The sequence below is a fragment of the Neovison vison genome, chromosome 7 (assembly GCF_020171115.1).
Source record: "Neovison vison isolate M4711 chromosome 7, ASM_NN_V1, whole genome shotgun sequence".
NCBI classification, from domain to species: domain Eukaryota; kingdom Metazoa; phylum Chordata; class Mammalia; order Carnivora; family Mustelidae; genus Neogale; species Neogale vison.
This window is the reverse complement of record NC_058097.1, coordinates 178438755-178458834: the sequence shown is the minus strand read 5'-3', so window position 1 is coordinate 178458834 and position 20080 is coordinate 178438755. Positions and strand designations below refer to the sequence as shown.

The 20080-nt window shown below is 36.9% G+C and overlaps 1 protein-coding gene across 5 annotated transcripts in view; it reads right to left on the bottom strand.

Annotated features, from left to right (window-relative positions):
* HIPK3 (homeodomain interacting protein kinase 3) overlaps positions 1-20080 on the bottom strand; it is a 95596-nt gene that overhangs the window by 13420 nt on the left and 62096 nt on the right. For all 5 annotated transcript variants that reach the window (XM_044259042.1, XM_044259044.1, XM_044259046.1 and 2 more), the window contains exons 3-8: positions 12330-12453; positions 5653-5772; positions 4981-5067; positions 4275-4459; positions 2930-3089; positions 2414-2537 (exon numbers count right to left, since the gene is read on the bottom strand). In XM_044259042.1, the coding sequence (XP_044114977.1) occupies positions 2414-2537; positions 2930-3089; positions 4275-4459; positions 4981-5067; positions 5653-5772; positions 12330-12453 (800 nt within the window). The remainder of the gene's footprint in view (positions 1-2413; positions 2538-2929; positions 3090-4274; positions 4460-4980; positions 5068-5652; positions 5773-12329; positions 12454-20080) is intronic.

Genomic DNA, 20080 nt, shown 5'->3' with positions numbered 1-20080 from the left:
TCTGGGGTGCCTGGGTGGCTTCATTGGTTAAGTATCCAAATCTTGGTCTCAGCTCAGCTCTTGATCTCAAGATAAGTTCAAGCTCCACTGGGCTCCACACTGAGCACGGAGCCTACTTCAACAAAAAAGGAACTTAATCTATTTATTAGTACAGAGTAAAAACTCATCTAAGTGAAAATGCATCTGTCAAGACCCCACTTACATGATAACTGATTAAAAAACAAAGAAGCATACATCAGTCTTGCATGCTCAAGTATTTAGAAGTAAAATGTCTACCACTATCAAACAATATACGTATGTTTACACAGGTAGACAGAGCAGATATGGCAAAATGTTAACACTTGTTGAATCTAGGGTAGAAGGCATTATGTTACACTTTTTGAACTTTTTTATAGGTTTGAAATTTTTATAATTAACAACTAACAAAAAACAAAAAAATAAAAAATAAACACAACAGCATCTTTAAGAGTGCTGACATCATGATGATGTGGGTGTTTTTATTACTCCCAGCCATGGGTTACTATCACAGATACTTACAGACCACCCTGGTCCACAATTTCATCTTAAAAATCAACCATCTAAGCTGTTGTTTTTTATTTTTAGTGCTACAAATCTTTCTCTTGAAACCTCATACGAAAATCCAATTATATATAAAAGATGAAAATAAAGCAGAACAAAAACGGCTACAGAGTGACCATGTTTTCACATCTCTTATTTCCAGCCAATCAAGTCAACATATCTCAGTGCTTAAGGCACTGTAGGACATATTAGAACTTTAGAATCATTGCTCAAATCCTTAAATCAAATAAAAATTTCTAATAACCCACACAATACAGAAATACTAGAGTTAGAACTCACCAAGATACTATCTATTCAGCCCATTTCCTTTGATTAGGGCTGAAAACAGGTTAACAGATTCATCTAGAATGACACCGCAAACGGCAGAGTATCTCAGGCATCCTGATTGAGCACCGACCGCGTTCCCCAACACTATGTAGTATTCCCACTGCACTTCCAAGAGTCACTTAGGGCCTCATCTGGAGTTAACCTCTTGCTTTAAGACAGAACTAGAGGTTAAAGCCTAGCAAAGACAAAATGCTAGGAAAGGACCTATAAGTCATGTTTTATCTGATTATTCCATCCATAACGCTGGCTGCTACTGTCTTTTAAGAACCACTAACAAGTTCCATGGTTTGAGAATTTATGGCTCTTCAAAGGATTCTGCCACTCATATCACTTGAAGTTTTAATTTCCTTTTTATCTAAGTAAGGGACATAATCTAACTGAGTCAAAAATCAATCTCTTTTTAATCCTAAGGTATGGGCATAAAACAAGACTCTAAAATTTTGGGATAAAATTCCTTTGACCAGCCATCCAAAAAAAATGAAATCATGCCATTTGCAACAACATGGATGGAACTAGAGGGTACAATGCTAAGTGAAATAAGTCCTCAGAGAAAGACAGTTATCACAGGATTTCACAGATATGCAGAATTTAAGAAACAAGGCAGAGGATCACAGGGGAAGAGCAGAAAAAAAATGAAACAAGACAAAACAAGAGAGGGAGAAAAACCATAAGAGACTCAATCTCAGGAAACAAACTGAGGGTTGCAGGGAGTGGGGAGAAGGATAGGGTGGCTGGGTGATGGACACTGGGGAGGGTATGTGCTATGGTGAGTGCTAAGAATGATCTAAGACTGATGACTCACAGACCTGTACCCCTGAAACAAATAATACATTACATGTTAATTAACTGAATTTTAAAAATTTTAAATCTTTTTTTTTTTTAAGATTTTATTTATTTATTAGAGAGAGAGAGGGAGAGAGAGCAAGCACAGGCAGACAGAATGGCAGGCAAAGGGAGAGGGAGAAGCAGGCTCCCTGCCAAGCAAGGAGCCCGATGTGGGACTCGATCCCAGGACGCTGGGATCATGACCTGAGCCGAAGGCAGCTGCTTAACCAACTGAGCCACCCAGGCGTCCCGAATTTTAAAAATTTTAAATTTAAAAAAAAAAGAATTTCTTTGACCAAAATTTAAAGAACTGACTTCTCAGTCACTTAAGAACTTTGTCTCGTAAGAACAGACAAACAAAAGGTACTTACCTAAACATCTGGAGCTGTGATAACAACTCAAGAAATCCCACAGCTTTCCAAACTTGCTAATTTCTACTAAGGTATTTCATTGTGCTAGACACTACAGGAAATATAATTATCATATGACCCATTTTGTTAGTGATGATTACAGTGGAGCCCCAGTCAAGAGACGAGTGTCACTGGTCTAAAGGCTACTGATCAGCTTAAATTAAATTCAAATGTAGCACACTATTATATAAATATATGCAACATATTTAATTACTAGGTGCCTAAGTTTGTTTAAAAGTTAAGTTTAAAGTCTAATTTAAATCAAAGAGTACCTTGAATAGCTGGGGGACAGATAATCAGGGTCTGCTGAAAGGCATCACCACAACCAAAATGAGCAGTCCCGGCCTGCAGAGGAATTCCATGGTGCACCACTGAATGAGCGGACGTGGTTAATGCCTGAAAGGATGAGCACAGGCAGCATTACCTGGAGCAGTCTTCTAACTGCTACATGCATGCTTTACAAAAGCAATTCAAATACACTTCTTAAAATCATACTTCTATTGATAAAAATGGACCCAGAAACTGGTTTTATTCAATTTGTAGAGCTGCTGCATAGAAAGGTAAGTAGGGGATACTGACAGAGTGAAAGGTGATAAAATAAATGAGCTTTAGTAGTCATGCTCTGATTGTTTCCCTGAAATATTCAAGATTTCACAAAATAACCACAGTGAGACCTTCACCAGCATGTGACTTCTAACAGCTGACGTAAGACTTCCATATACCTTAAAAGCAAAATAAGCCATCATAAAAAAAGGAGTATAAATTATTAAATACTCTTAAATTCTTACCTGATTTCTTAATGTGCCAATTTTAGTAAAATTTGCTGTCAGATTAGCAGTACTGCCTGAAGCAACTGGTCTTAAAAGTGAAGTTTTATTGTGATTATTTGTGTCACATGAATTTGGGTGGGACTTACAAATATCCATAATATGAAAACAGGACTTTACACTGCAAAAAAAAAAAAAAAAAAAAGAAAGAAAGAAAGGTAATTGTAGTATTATTTTAAATGTTTAGAGTAGTTTAAAATTTAAAGTTTCCAAAGGAAAAAAATTTCTACCAGAAAAACCTACACAAGATTGAATTTTAAAGCAAGTGGAAGGATACCTTATATCTGCAGTATTTTCTAAGACATCAAAGAAATAGTAAGCATTTTTTGACTAGCACAATCTAGTTTTATGACCCCTGCCCAAAATAATTTTTCCTAAATTTCCAGAGCTCTACATTCCTAAACTACTGGTACAAAGTATATGGTTATCATGTTATCTTCAAAGTCTTATATATGGAAATCATTAGGTATTTTTAACTTTTTGGGGACAGGGATGGGGAAAGTAGTTGGGCTTTATAAAAATACCAATTTTAAGGGTTATCCATAATAATGAATACTAGTTTGTCCCTATACCTTCTTTATTCAGTCATCTAAAAATACTAACATCAGTCATTAAATAATATTAAGTTATATAAATATATTAAAAATATTTTATAAAATATTAAAAGGCGTGGGGTTCAAAAAATTCGTAAGATTTGTTTAAGGTTTGGGTTGTGGTCATTGGGGACGGTATGTGCTATGATAAGTGCTGTGAAGTGGGTAAACCTGGCAATTCACCTGTACCCCTGGGGCTAATAATACATTATATGTTAATAAAAAATTAAAAATTAAAAAAAATTGTCTAAGGTAACTCTGATAAGACCTTCTCAACTTGAGAATATATCTCCAATAAAAAAACCTCCCTTCCTTCCACAACACAGAGGAGAAGGTGTGGGCAGGGAAAGCAAATGGTGTGAAGGGAAAATAAAGGAGTTTGCAGGACGCCTAAGGGGGTGAAAATTGTTAACACTTCCTTTTATTATATACACATACCTGGTTATTATGGTAAGAATGTCACATAAAAACAAAGATGTTCAGTCATTTCAGTATGATATTTTGGAAAAAGAACACTGGAATGCAACTCGGATTTATGTTCTAGTACTAGCTGCCACTTACCAGTCCATGTGAATTTAGCCAAGTTAGCTTAACCGCTTTTGACTCCATTTACTTTCATTTAATAAATATATTGAATCATCCTCTAACATACTAATTTTCTACAGACTTAGTTATTTCTCCAGATCATTTTAAACGATTTTAAAGTAACATACTGGTTGCTATGAGGGAAATCTAGAAGATGTTTCATATTAACAAAAGGATGGTTCAAAGTCTCAGCTGGAGTAATTCTTAAATCTGCATCAATCAGCAACATTTTCTTCAACAGACTAACAAATTCTCTTCTATCAGCTTTCTCAGCCAAAAGATCACTTCCTTCCAAATCCATCACTGTGTTCACCTATAAGATCAAAATTTCAAGTCATCAGCCAATAAATAAATAAATAGACAAGCCACAGAAGGTAGTATATGTTAAAGACTCACAGTTTAAAAAAACATACCACAACACAGGAAAGAACAGAGAACTACAATTATTTCAAAATAAAATGCGTACTTGAGTTTTAACAAATATGCAAAATGTTTCAAGGTACCAAACAGCATTCAAAGCAAGGGAAAAAATTTTTTAACGAATTTCCACTCCTAACAAAATATAAGAAAGAGAAATTGGTACAGCTAGGATTTTCCCTCTTGAAAAAATACCTTTTACTAAAGCACAGGATGGTATAAATTAAATATCTGATAAAGATAAATGCAATTTAGTTCCCGAGAGGCTGAAACATTAGAATCAATTTTGTTTGAAAACTTAAATCCAGCAAGCACTCTGCAATCCTTTAGATGATGATTAACGTGTGGTGGCATCCTTGGCGTTCAAGTCCATCACCGTAGGCAGAGAAGACTAACAAACATGGCCATGGTACTCACATGCACTATATCATCCAGGCTGTTGAATATGTACTTTCTGGCTTCTTTAGACTTCATTCCTGTCTCTGCCTCATGCTCTTCTAGTGTCTTATTGGACATGTCAAAGAGGAAAAATAATATATTACCCATCATTTGAAAATTCTTTATTTTTTAGTTCTAGCACATTAGGCAAGGAATTTCAAAAGAGTAACTACCAAAAACATACTTTTTTAAAAGCACCCAAAAAAATGAGAAGAGCTTGGTTCAGGTTAAAATATATATGAAAAAGTAACTGGTTAGAAAGTTAATCACTGAGGTTTTACTAATCTCCCAAAGAGCTAGGAATAAATTAAGTACTTGGGTTATGGAGTAAATGGTGAAATTTGGTCCTTATAAAGCTTAATAATGGGAAACTGGGTAGAGAAGATGAAACACACAACATAAAAGTAATTACACACATAAAATTTAAAAAACCATTTAAGATGAGTTAATAATTTTGTTGCCAGGTTAGAGAATGAGCTACATTATTCGGGGAAGGCTTTTTCTCCCCCCCACCCCTTAAAAAGTGGGGAGGGGTCAAAAATGAAAATTCAGAATTAGAAATACAATAAAAGAAAAATAAGCATGAGGGATATTATCCACATGAGGCATCTTAGAAAAAATGTTTTTCTAAATTTTTAAAAAATGAATTACCTTTAATCTCCAACCAGAATGAGAAATATCTGTTTCTCTGCAAAAAAATCTTGTGGATTTCGTGCCCACATTTAACAACTGTTCTCCCGGTAAACCTTGAGTCTGAGAAATATATCGGATCTGGAAAAGAGTTTATAAAACCTAAGAATTTATTCTTTACATGTAGTAGTATTAACTGAACACCTATTCTCTATCAGACACTAAGCTAGAGTTAGGTCAAGAATTAAATGGTGTAGTCTATGCCCTCAAGAAATTCTAGTGTGGAGCATACAAGTAAACAATTGTAATACAGGGTTGTAAGTACCATAATAAATACGTGCTTATGGAAAGACAGAAAAGGGGCACCTAAAATAATTGTAGTCACATAAAGCTCCAGAAGAGGTGATGCTCAAGTTGAGTTTAAAACTACAGGTTAAGAGTTCTTTAGCCCTGGAAGGGGAGCGGGGCATCTGACTATGATTTATGCTAAGGTCGTAATATGAATAAATATGCAAAATCAGGAGAAAATACCCACACACTTGGATCCTGGAAGCACAAAGGTTCACTCAGTGAAAAATGACAAGAGGTAAAACTGAATTAGCAGGCAGAGGGCTTCATCAGTAAGGTAAGAAGTTGTATCTGTCCTCTTTCCCTCTATAAGCCCCAAGTGCCCATAGTTTTATCCCTAAATCCATATTTAAATATTTATCTCTAGCCCTGGAGCTGTGAGCCAACTGCTTACTGAAACTCTCCACCTGGCTGGACCTGAGGAACCTCAAAGGGAACATATCCTAAACTGAATTTTCCCTGAAATCTGCTAATCCTCATGCATTTCCCAGCAACAGACACCAACACTAACCTCCCAAACCAGAAACCTGAAGTTCATACCAGACACATATTCACAGAAAGTGAAAAGTACCAAGGGTCCAGTACCTAAACGCTACATCAGAGTCTCTCCGATGGTAGGAAAGGTGTTCAACCATTCAACAAACATACACAGAGCATTATGTCAGATGCTAAAGATACACAGATGAATAAAACATGGTGACAATCTGCAAACGCATATAATTTAGTAGAATAAATATTTAAGCACATAATATGCAATTAAGCTAGGAAGTGCTATTATGAAGAAGAAAACAAAGTACTAAAGAACACGAGGAATCAGACAATTAATGTACCTATGAATCTGAGAGAGCACTAAAAACAAAACAAATGGCAACTGATCTTGTCAATTTATTTTTGGTCATAATGCCTGTCCTGTCTTCTAAAGAAAAACTGTTCAAGGGACACCTTGGTGTCTCAGCCGTTTTATGGGTCTGCTCAGGTCATGATACCAGGGTTCTGGGATCAAGTCCCACATTGCGGGGGCGGGGGGTGGGGGGGGTCCTTGCTCAGCAGGGAGCCTACTTCCCCCTCTCCCTCTGCCTACTGCTCCCCTACTTGTGCTCTCTCTCTCACTCTGACAAAAAAGAAAGGAAGAAAGGAAGAGTGAAAGAGATAGAGAGAGAGAGAGAAAACTATTCTAACTGTACCCTCTAATACATGAAGGGACTCACCCTCCTCTGTCCCCAGTGAATGAAGGGTGAAAGCCTGACTCAAAAGCAATTAATTCATAAATCCACACTGTGAACTTGACTAGAAATAAGCTAATAAGAAAATTAGAGTTATAATGTCAGGAATGTGAATTAACAAACAGCAATCACTACCGAGGGATAAGCTTATCCAGTGGCCATGCTAACCTAACCAAAGTCCAGAATGCATAGAAACTCAGCAAGTTAGAACCAGAGCAGATAAAATCACCTGAAGAGCAGCTAAATCACACTTAGGATCCCCACAAAAGTGAAGTTCTACTGATGTCTATTAATTCCATTAAGTGTTCCTTTGAAACCAAAAGCACCTCCAACTCCAGACTTCACAAGATGCTGTCATATTATAACTCCATTCTTGGATTTTTGTGACAGTCTAGACTAAGTACAGGAACTCTTACTTGAGCCAGCTTACTTGAGAAAGTCTCTACGTAACCAAATAACCTGACAAAAAGAACTTTAAAGATTCCCACTTCCTCCTAACACTCAGGAGGTGAAATAGTCCATTTTATTTTTCTTACATAGGGAATGACTTGAAATTATCAAGTAAAATAACTGGAGTATGAATTCAGACTTTTAGCTGTTCTTGATGAGATTCTATATAAACTCCAGCAAACATTTTGCAAGAACAATCACCATTTATGAAGTCAACACCGCCCATTAACCCATAAAAATATTATTTAATTCCCTGGAATGTTTTTGATGTTTCCCTGGTAAACAGAAGTTCAATCCAATACACAGAATACTAACAAGACAGTACACCCACAATTATGACAGGAAGGGATTCCAGCACAGTACCAATTTGCAGGGCAGCCTTCTCTAAACACACATACCACTCGTTTGTGTAAGAATGGAAATGAAATGCATGGATGAGAAAATATGACACATAGGAAATTTTCAGCAAGGTCAAGGCCTACTTGTAGAATCCAAAATTTAAAGAAGAAATTGCCTTGGAGAAGCTTTAAGAAATAGATGATAAAGATGATTAAAGAGCCAGAACACAAACCCCATAATGAAGAATTAAAATAATCTGCATATTTTTTCCTGGTGACTCAAATGTGGCTTTTAAGTATATAGTAATTATGAGCCTACCATAAATTCTTTTTTACCTCCTTTGGAAAAAAGAAACCTGTTATTGCATTAGGTTAAATGAAGGTGAGATATAAGACATACCAACAAGAGTAAAGGAGTTAAGTTACAACGTATTTCACTGAAAGTCTTTGTTTTTGTAAATGTTCCATGTGCACTTAAAAAGTGTGCGTTCTGCGGTTTTGCATGTAGTACTGAATGTAGTACTCTACGCCTGTGTCATTAAATCGACTTAGTTAATCACGGGCCCAAAATCCTCTATACTAATCATTTTTCTATTTTTGCTCCATCAATTACTGAAAGAAATGTGCTAAAATTTCTAATTATGATTGTGGGTTTATCTATTTTTCTTTTGGTTCTGTCGATTTTAGATTTATATTATTTTAAAGTTATTAGTACATGTATAAAATATAGAACTGCCATGTTTGTGTTGAACTGAATTTCCCAAATTAATTGGCCAAGCTTCCCCTTTATAAATAATGCTGATGTATCTGTAATAAGATTATTTCTGTTGTTAAAAGCAATGTTATTAATAAAAGCAAAACCAAAAAAAAAAGACTATCTTATACAACATATATTGAGAGATAAAGATTTGTACAAAATGTTATCATAGGAAAAACTGATAAACTAAGCTCCTGGCTCCAACCCTAGAACTTAGTCTGCAGACAGAATATGGGTGGAGGTTGATGGATTTGAGAAACTAACATAAAGACCATGAACACCCTCTTCCAGTGACAGCAGAAACCCAGTAGTAGGGTGAAAGTGGAGTCTGGAAGAGGGCTCATGCCAGGATCTGAGCATAGACCACAGCGGGGTTTTTAGTTGGGCCCTTTTAACTCTCCCCCATATTGCCTTGAAAGTATCATTATCCATAAGGTAGTGGAGATGTGGTCCACTGTAACAGCATAAATTCTGGATTCATATTGCCTGTGCTGGATTCTTGGGGCAAGTTATTTAACTTCCCCACAGCTTCGTTTCCTCATCTGTAAAACAGAGGCAATAGTAGTATGTACCTCTAGCAGTATAAGGTTGTTGGGAGCATTAAATGAATTAATGAAAGTGTAGAAGCAGTTTCTGACATATAAAAGAGCTCAGTAAGTATTAATTAATAATATTACCATTATCCACTGTACTGTCACTGTAAGAAAAAAAAGAGTAAGTTTAAAAATAAAATAGCAACAGCATCCCAATTAGGTGTCCAAGTATATCAGGGCAGCTGATGACTAGAACAGGGAACAGATAACAGATAAAGGCATACCTTATTGATGGCCTCTATACATTCTAATTAGATAATCATAATCTACAAAGCTGGCAAAAATCTATGAAATCCAACCACATTAATAAATAAACTAAAGTAAAAAACAACCAAAGAACACTTAAATGATCATTTTAATAGATGCATAAAGGCATCTGAAAGTCAAAAGCCAATATAGGGGAAAAAAATCGGGAAATTAGGAATAGAGGGAGTTCCCTTATCTTGAAAATAGACATTTATCAAAACCTATACAGCACACATATTTGGAAACAAGTATATAAAGTCTAATATCGAAACCAAAACAAGAATGCTTACATCATCACTCCTATTCACTTCCATTCATATATTTTGCAAAATAACTTTTAAAATACCAAACTAATAATTACTTAACTATTGATGCCATACGCTAATAAATTTTTTAATTATCATATTCTTTTGGAAGTAAAGTAATATACATTCTGAAAATACTGTTAATCTGGGTCAGATTAACACCTGTTCCCAGTTTACGAAACAAAAAGTCTATTATGGAATTAGAAAAAGCTTTGATCAGGGCTTTGCCTTAAAATTACCATTGTGACTTTTGATAAGTCATTTCATTTTTCTGGCCTCAGTTATCCCTTCTATAAAACAGGAAGGAGTAGTAAATAGATAATCTGTAGGGTCCTTTTCAGAACTAATGTCAGGTGTCCAAGACAAGATCTGTAGATGTCCCTATTCAACGTACAGCAGCAAATCAATCTGAAGTTGCCAATAGATGGTGTCCAGCTCCAGAATACCATATGTGTCATAACTTGTAGTCCACAAAACCAGAGGTTCACTTCTAGCATTTGACTGTAACTTCAGTCCTTCAGCAGCTAAGGGACTACTGGGACTCTCCCAACTAAACCACCAACTCTTTCAAAGCTAGCACCCGTCTAGCATCTGCATCAAAGTTAGTGGTTGGTAAAAAGCCAAAGGAAACCAGGATGTATGGAAAATATTACAGAAACTACCTTCTAAGAGACACACTGAACATGGAGGATGAAAGGTAGAGACTACAGGAAGCCTAGCATAAAAGAGGAGGCTTATGGGTAGAAAGTCACTGTAAGAAAATAAGGGATTAAAATTAATGATAACATCTAATCTAATAGTATTAAATGACTTTTAGGTTCACCTCAGCAACATGCAAATCACCAAATCCATAACCGCTCATGCCTTTTTTTTTTTTTTTAAAGATTTATTTATCTGAGACAGAGAGAGAGAAAGATGGGGAGGTAGGGGCGAGGGGCAGACTCCACACTGAGCACAGAACCCAACACAGGGCTCAATCCCAGGACCCTGAGATCATGGCCTGAGCTGAAACCAAGAGTTGGCTGCTTCACCAACTGAGCCACCCAGGCGGCCCCTCATACCCTTTTTGATATAGAAAGTTAAGCCCTGAAAATCAGAAATACGGCACATTTTATTCCTACAATTACATCATGTTTGCATTAAAATATTCTATTTTCTATTTTTATTAAAAGTTAAATAGTACACCATTTAAATAAAAATATCTACTAGAAACACAAAACTGATGTAAGCATTTTGTTCATTTTGACAAATGTTTTCCACTAAAATATGAGTATATATCTAATGAAGAAGATGCTATGAAACCTTTTCAAATAATACTGATTAAGTTCATAATTACTACAGAAAAGAACCTCGGGACTAAAACAAAACAACACAGGAAAATAGCAAACAACATTCACTGTCTAATAGCTTAGAGAGGCTAATTAATGAACATAACTGAAAACTGTCATGAAAAACGTTAATGGGGGCGTCTAGGTGGCTCAGCCCATTAAGCGTTTGACTTCATTCAGCTCAGGTCATGATCCTGGGGACTGGATGGAGCCCTGTGCCCAGCTCCCTGCTCAGTGGGGAGGAGTCTGCTTGTCTCTCTGCCCCTCCCCCTGCTCATGCTCTCTGTCTCTCAGATAAATAAAAACTTAAAAAAAAAGAAAAAAAGAAAAGAAAAGAAAAAGAGTTTAATGAAGTAATTTGCTGGATTCTACTGAGAATCATCTGAATAATGTTAAACTAGATTACTTCTAGTGTCATTCAAAAACAGCTTAAAATACTGAAGAGGTTTCAGGTGACTGAAGTACTTAAGACCAATAATGGTTGTTGATTTAAGACCAATAGTTACAAAGCCTTTTATTCCTTGGGAGTGGCTAATATTTTATCCATCATCAAAGTTTGTCACCCAAGCATAACTTTATTATTTAAATGGACACAGTCCAGCCCTTCAAATGTCTACACACAAAAATGATACAAAAAAGTGTTTTTGCAACTTTGGGGGCCATGGATTGAATTCTGTTTATGAAACGTTACTTCCGTTATTATTTAAAAAAAAAAAAAAGTTTTTAAAAAACCAAGTACAGTTTTGAGATCTTGAATTTAAATTCCCTAAGGTCTCAGGTTTTTGTCATTTTATTTTAAAGATTTTTTTTTTTGACAGAGCAAGAAAACACACAAGCAGGGGGAGCTGCAGGCAGAGGGAGAAGTAGGTCCCCACTGAGCAGGGAACCCAACATAGGGCTTGATCCCAGGACCCTAGAATCACAACCTGAGCCCAAGGCAGATGCTTAACAACTGAGCCACCCAGGCAGGCGCTCCTTGTCATTTTATTTCAAAAAAGTTTTCATAGTATTATATACCTGGGGAAACGCATTCCTATTAGTCTACAATTTTTCTTTACATTCTACCTATTCTTTACATTCTATCTAGAACTATCACGACAGTTTTGTTACCTGGTCATACTCCAAGGCTCCTGGGTAGAGCGGCCATCCAAGGAATAACTCTGCAATCACACATCCCAAGGACCACATGTCTATGGCTTCACAAAACGGCAACCCCAAAATAATCTCTGGAGCTCTGAAATTTAAAAAAAAAAAAAAAAAGGTGATTTTTCCTATAAAATTATCTTATTTCATTGGCATTCTAAGAAAAGCTAGTAAAATGACAGAGTAGTCATCTTCTATTTATAGTAACTCTTCACTTTTCAGAATTCCTTGAAGCCTAGACATAATACTGAATTAAGCTTACAAGGGTACAATGAGTACAACCATTACTAGGATAAAATCTCTATACTTAACCTTACAGAGAATTTTATTAACATATTAAAAAAAGGAAAAAGCACAGATCTTGTTTTTGAGACTATAACAGATTAGAAATAATACACTAGAAAGAGAACTGGCAAACTATAAAATACATGCACCGTTGACATCAACAGAACTGAAAACCAGACATTGATAAGAGCAAACAAAACAAGCCCTAAGGCTAAAATTGGATGTAGACCTGGGTATTACTTCAGAAAAAAATAATATTCACAAAAACAGGACTGTTAGTCATCAAGAGATACAAGACCAAGTGCAATGCATTCTGCTTTAAAGGGCAGAAAAAATACAAGGCATCAAAATAGCCAGAAAGTTTTTTTAGCACTTGAAGAGCTCCAATTGCTTGGAAAATATATTCCATGAAAAATATCATGCCCACATAAATTGTGCTACTTCACATAACTTTCCATGAGAAAATTAAGATTCTGAGAGGCCTCACATACAGCTATGTAATTCCGAAGTGAGTCATAAAATCATAGATACCCTAAACAATCTCAAATTTAAGAGAAGTTCTAAGATCAATACAATGAATGGGTTTTTTCATGAACCACTGGAGAGTAATTTGCCAAGTAACTGTACACTTTGTATTTCCTACAAACAAGAATATTCCCCCATATAACCACAATACAATCATCAAAATCAGGAAATGAACACTGATACATCTCTACCATCTAAGCCTCAGACTCCCAAGTTTGGCCAACTATACTAATAATGAATGTCCTTCATGGCAAAAGGATCCAATTCAAAATCATGCATCACGTTCACTTGTCATATCTTTTAGAGTAAGTTCCTCAAGTCTTTCCTTGATTTCTAGGACCTTGGCACAAGCTGTTACAGGCCAGTTCTTTGTAGAATGTCTCTCAGTGTGGGTTTGCCTGCTGTTTCCTCATAATTAGGTACAGGTTATAAATCTTTTGGGAGGAGTATGACCAGGAGTATGACAGATGCTTTCTTCTCATGATGTGGTCAGGTGGCATTCAATTTTGATTTGTTGCAGTACTAATAATGTTCACTTTGATTATTTAACATGGTATCTGCTAGATTTTCTTTTTTTTTTTTTTGGCTAGGTATTTCCACTATTGAGTTCTTCCTTTTCCCTCTGTAATTAAATATTTTGTAGGATTTCAATTTGAGAATATATGTGTAAGCCATTCCTTATCAAATTTTTAATTTCTTCATTTATTTGCCTATGTGAGTATAAATGAATAGAATCCTATTTTAGTCAATGAGTTATAATCCATTACTGTAATTATCTACTTTGATACTCTGATTTTCCCAACTTGACCAGTTACAACTCCCTCAACGAGCTATGGGTCCTCATCAGTACCGGGATGGCACTGTTCCCAGGCTCTCTCAGTATACATATTGTATATGGTTAGACAAAATAAGGCTTCTACTAATTTAACTGAGACTGCTGACTGTCATTATCTCCAAAAGCAGTGGTTCTCAATCTTGGCTGCACATTATAATCACTTGGTCCTGGCCACACTCCATACCAATTAAATCAGAAACTCTGGGGGAGAGACTTGGGAATTTATTTTTGTAAAGCTCCCAGGGTGGTTCCAATACATGGCCAAAGTTGAAAACCAAAGCCCTAGGCTCAAGTGATTAGACAAATAGGAAAACTGCTCCATCTTCTCCCTATAGCTCTTCTGATCAGAGTAAGTTCAACAGATAATAAATAAGGTGGGATTTTGTTTGTTTTGCTTTGTTTTGTTGTTGTTACCACTGATTTAGGATCTGTCCAGTGAGTCCTCCCCTGGACATCTCTGCCATAATTAATACTTAAAGTTCAACAGCCTTTTAATCCACAAGCATTTGTTAAAATCAAATGTGTGCTTTGAGGCATAAAAGATCTTAAAACATAGATCTATTCTTTTGACAAAATACTTGGTGTTAGTATAGATGTATACATGTGAATTATACTGATAGAACCAAATGCTAAATTGCATAGAAAGAGAAGAAAAACAACTTACACTGAGTTATCATTCTTACATAGTCATAACAGTGTACAAAAGAATACAGAGACCCTCTTTTCCTTTTTTGTTCACTATGGTATACATAGAAGCTAGCAGAAAATATGCACTCAGTAAACATTTCTCAAATAAATCATTCCTACAGAGGTTGGGTCACACAAAGGAAAGCATCAGAGGTTTTGAAATACGGACTGGAACTAAGCCTTGAGGAACAGAAGTCTAGGCAGAAAGAAAGAGAAATGGCCACAAGAGTTAATAAACAGTATATATTAACCATACTAAAAAAGATTCAAAGCAAAAAGACAGTTTCAAAAATATGAAGTAAAAAGGGATTCCCTACTGATGTTTAATCATGTACTAATTTGAATTCTGAAGAATCATTAACACTAAGAGATCTATAGCCGTGTAAGAGTTTTATGATAATTTTGAAATATTCACTATGAAAAGTTATGAGGTTTGAAATGGACTACTGGAAACTTCAATGTCATATTTGGCAATGAAAGAAAAGTAACAGAATGATAGTGCCTAGGACAGACAATTTAAAGAGACTGGAATTATTTGATACCTGATTAACAATGAGAAAGGAGTTTCTGTCAAACAGACAAAGAACAATGAATTCCTTCTGCCATTTGCTGCACTTACTGATGGTGACAAGAATGTGGAGACATCTTTTCAAAATCTTGACCAGGAACTACATAAAGCCACTTCAAGCATAAAACTGGAGATACAAAAGTTATACTCAAGGAAGCAAACTCAAATTTCTCATTCTAAAATATGAAAGAATTTTAACTGCAAGTTTTCCACAAATTCATTGGGTATTTTACTGCATCAGCTAGGGTCTTAAAAAAGCAGATTCAATACCATTCACATGCACATTCCTTTCATTCCTTTAAATGCTGCGGTCCCTGATGGCTAATGATGTTGAACATTTTTCATGTGTCTGTTGGCCACTTGTATGTCCTCTTTGGAGAGTTGTCTGTTCATGTCTTCTGTCTATTTTTTGACGTGATTATCTGCTTTTTGAGTGTTGAGTTTGAGGAGTTCTTTATATATCTTGGATATCAGCCCTTTGTCTGTAGTGTCATTTGTGAATATCTTCTCCCATTCTGTGACTTGCCTCTTCGTTTTGTTGATTGTTTCCTTTGCTGTGCAGAAGCTTTTGATCTCAATGAAGTCCCAAAAGTTCATTTTCGCTTTTGTGTTTCCTTTGCCTTTGGAGACATGTCTTGAAAGTTGCTGTGGCCAGTGTCAAAGAGGTTGCTGCCTGTGTTCTCCTCTAGGATTCTGATGGATTCCTGCCTCACATTGAGGTCTTTTATCCATTTTGAGTTTATCTTTGTGTATGGTGTAAGAGAATGGTCAAGTTTCATTCTTCTGAGATACCACCTTACACCAGTTAGAATGGACAAAATTAAGACAGTAAACAAGTGTTGGAGAAGGTATCGTGAAAGGGGAACCCTCTTACAATGTTGTTGGGAATGCAAGTTGGTGCAGCCACTTTGGAAAACAGTGCAGAGATTCCTTAAGAAATTAAAAATAGAGCTACTCTCTGACCCTACAATTACACTACTGGGTATTTACCCTAAAGATACAGATGTAGTGGGAAAAAAATGTTTATAGCAGCAATGGCCACAGTTGCCAAACTATGGAGAGGGCCAAGATGCCCTTCAACAGACAAATGGATAAAGAAGATATGGTCCATATATATACAATGGAATATTATGCCTCCATCAAAAAGGATGAATATGCAATTTTTGTATCGACATGGACAGGACTGGAGGAGATTATGCTGAGTGAAATAAGTCTAGCAGAGACAGTTAAGTATCATATGGTTTCACTTACTTGTAAAGCATAAGGCATAACATGGAGGACATTGGGAGAAGGAGAGAAGAAGTGAGTTGGAGGAAATCGGAGAGGAAGACAAACCATGAGAGACTGTGGACTCTGAGAAACAAACTCGGGATTTTGGAGGGGAGGGAGGTGGGGGGTTGGTTGGCCTGGTGGTGAGTATTAAGGAGGGCATGTACTGCATGGAGCACTGAGTGTGGTGCATAAACAATGAATCTTGGAACAGTGAAAAAATAAAATAATTTTTTTTTAAAAAAGCAGATTCGATGTGCAAAAAGCGTCTTGGGGAAGGTAGGGAGAGGAGGCAGGACCAGGTGAAGACAGCCCTCAAGCCCTCACATCCCGAGCAGTTCTGACATGCACAAAGAAGAGAAGCAAAGGGAGAGGCGGAGAGAGAACCTCCCACTACAGCGCCCTAAGGAGACAGAGCCCCTAAGGAAAACAATCACCTGCTGGAGGAGCTCCCCATCAAGCAAGAAGAGTCCAGCTATAGTACCCCTACTGTGTTTGGTCACTGGCTAGAAAGGCCGGGACGCATATCTGAAGGAGCAACAGCTGGAGACTCTCGGTCACCTGCGCTCCCCACGAGAGGGCCTTGTGAAAGAGCAGCTGAGTGACACAATTCTGTGCCTGCCACAACTATCCTCCCCAAAACTTTTGTATTTTATTTTCAAATACATATATATCATACAGAAAACGCAACAAATTTCCTCACCAAGTCCCATTTAAATGTGCCCCAACTCTCTCCAGTCTACCCTAGCACACCACAGATATTATCATTTTCTATGCAGATCAATGTAAAAGATTGGGAAACGATACCGTCAAGCATTCACAATCTAGATGAAGTTGCCAGAGATGCTCGAGCTCTACCAGCCAGTCTCACAATAAACTTAAAATTAAATTATGCATGAAAAAATAATATATCCATCTGTCGGTAATAAAGCAAGCTTAGTTTTCTGGTTATATTTTAATTGGCTCTCAAATTCTTCCCCTGGGCTAACTATCCTTTTGGGTAAAAATGATGGTAACAGTGATTCTAATCTGTGGACCATTCTTAAAAAAAAAAAAAAAAACTTCTGTCCTACTGCTGAAGCAAATTGTCCCACTTCTTTTTTCATCTTTCCTAACTTCCTTCTGAGCACCTATAATGTGGCAGTGCTAAGGACAAAACAGGGAACAGACATCATTTGTACTTTCAGAGACTAGGCAAGGCACACATTAAACATGTCTACTGAATGGAGAGTCTAACAAAACCTCTTGTTTACCACTCTATAAAGACTCACACTTAGAAGTGTCAAACCCACAAACTAAAAAAATTAGACCATATGGTAAAAAAGGCAATCTATATCTAAAATGCTATGTTTCTTTTTATTATTATTATTATTTGTCATATGCTTTTAATCAAATTTATCAATATTCATTAAGAATAAATCCTTTCTACTCTTCTGAAACCTTGAAACATTAATATAAAATAAAGAGGTAAAGTGGGTAAGATGAAAACAAAAAATTTTTTAATTCTGTAAACTGATCTCTGGGGACTTTGGCCAGAGAAGAAGAGAATGTTGGCAGTCAATGCTTTAAATAAGAACACAGTGAAATACTGTCATTCAGAAAAGAGATGACTATTAGTGGAACATTCTATTTGGTTTACCTCATCTTTATTTATGTTTGTAAGTTGAAAATTCAATTATGGGCAGAAGAAACCCAGGAAAAAGGATATCTCACTTCAGGAACTCAGAATGCCTAGATCTAGGAATAATTACTTTTTTTTAGTGGGGGGAGCAGACGGAGAGGGAAAGAGAGAATCTCGAGCAGACTGCCTCCTGAGCAGGGAACCACATGTGGGGTTCAATCTCACAACCTTAAGATCAAGAAGACCTGGGCCGAAATCAAGAGTCACACACTCAACCAACTAAGCCACAAAGGTGCCCTAACATTCTTTTTTTTAACGATTTTATTTATTTTTTCGACAGAGAGAGACACAATGAGAGAGGGAATACAAGCAGAGGGAGTGGGAGAGGGCGAAGAAGCTCCCCGCAGAGCTGGGGATCCCAGGACCCTGGGATCATGACCTGAGTCGAAGTCGAAGGCAGTCGCTTAACAACTGAGCCACCCAGGCAGTGCCTAACAATTACATTCCCATAAAAGAGATGCCTTGGGTCATCACTGCAAATGCCATTAAACTATGAACTCATATGATGATTTCATGGACACCAAGAAAATGTTGACCATATTCCTAAACTTACAGAGAGTGAGTTTTCTTTTTGACGTAAAGATATTATAATGGTCAGGCCAGTGTGAATATCTACTCTGCCTAACAACTTTACTTCTCATTAAACTTAATCAATTAGCATAATGCTAACAACACTTCAGCTCCTGGTAAGTCTAGTGGCAGAACCACCCATGTCTGGTCAACTCTAGAACACTAATCAAATAATTTCTGAAATGCCAAGCTAAGGGCCAGAAGCTGATGGTTCTGGCAGGCTGCATCACTAAGACTGAGAGGTACAGTCATTCAGGCTTCTCTTGATGATACCTCTATACCAAGTATTTATATACAGGATTCTCTCTGCTTTTGACATTAAAAAAATGCTAGAGAAATGCACCACAAACTTGGAAAAGGTAAATAAATGGTAAACTCAATAAAGATAAAAATACTAAAATGACAATAGTCTTTTCTGAAGTAGAAGACGAAGAAGGCATTTTTTAAAAAATAACAGTTTTATTAAACTATGGTATGATTCAAAGTTTTTTAGTATAGTCACAGAATTGCGCAACCAAGCCCACAATCAATTTTAGAACAGTTTTATCATCCCAAAAAAGGAAGCCCTATACCCATTAGCATTTACTCTCCAGTCCTCCCAAGCTCTTCCATCCTGGGCCACCACAAATCTACTTTCAATGTCATTAGAGCTGCCTGTTCTGGACACTTCATACAAATGGAACAGTAGAAAGTGGGGTTTTGTGAGTGGCTCCTTCACTTGCATGTTTCTCAGACTGCAGCAGGTGCCAGCACGTCACCCCCTTTTCCTTCTGCACAGTATCCCACCGCACGGATATTCCAGGTCTACTCAGCCACTCATCAAGTGATGGAAGTTGGAATTTCTTCCTCTTCTTTTGGCTATTATGAAAATTATGAAGTGAAAGGAGAGAGGCCATCTATCAGCTCACCATGCTGCAGAGCAATATGTACTCCTGTGCGGAAGGAGGTCAGAGCAGAGAGGCCGCACACCTAAGGCAAGCAAGCACTGCCTCAGACAGGATGAAAATGCCTTTGACAGAACAGAAATCCAAAAGGGAATGGGGAGTATCAGTGTTAAAAGAAATACTGATTTCTCGACTTTGTTCAATGCTGCTCTGACAGAGTTCATCCTGTGCTACCCCTTTTCAGACACCTCAGGCACTGAAAGAACCTCCCACCTATACACTGGCGAGCCATCATACAAGAGCATGGTCCACAGGTGCAATTCCCTTCAGGTAAGTTTCATGAGAATGTCATGTTATGCTGGTACTAAAAAACTGCGGCTCTAGGCTCAAAAGCTCTGGGAAGACAAATTCTGG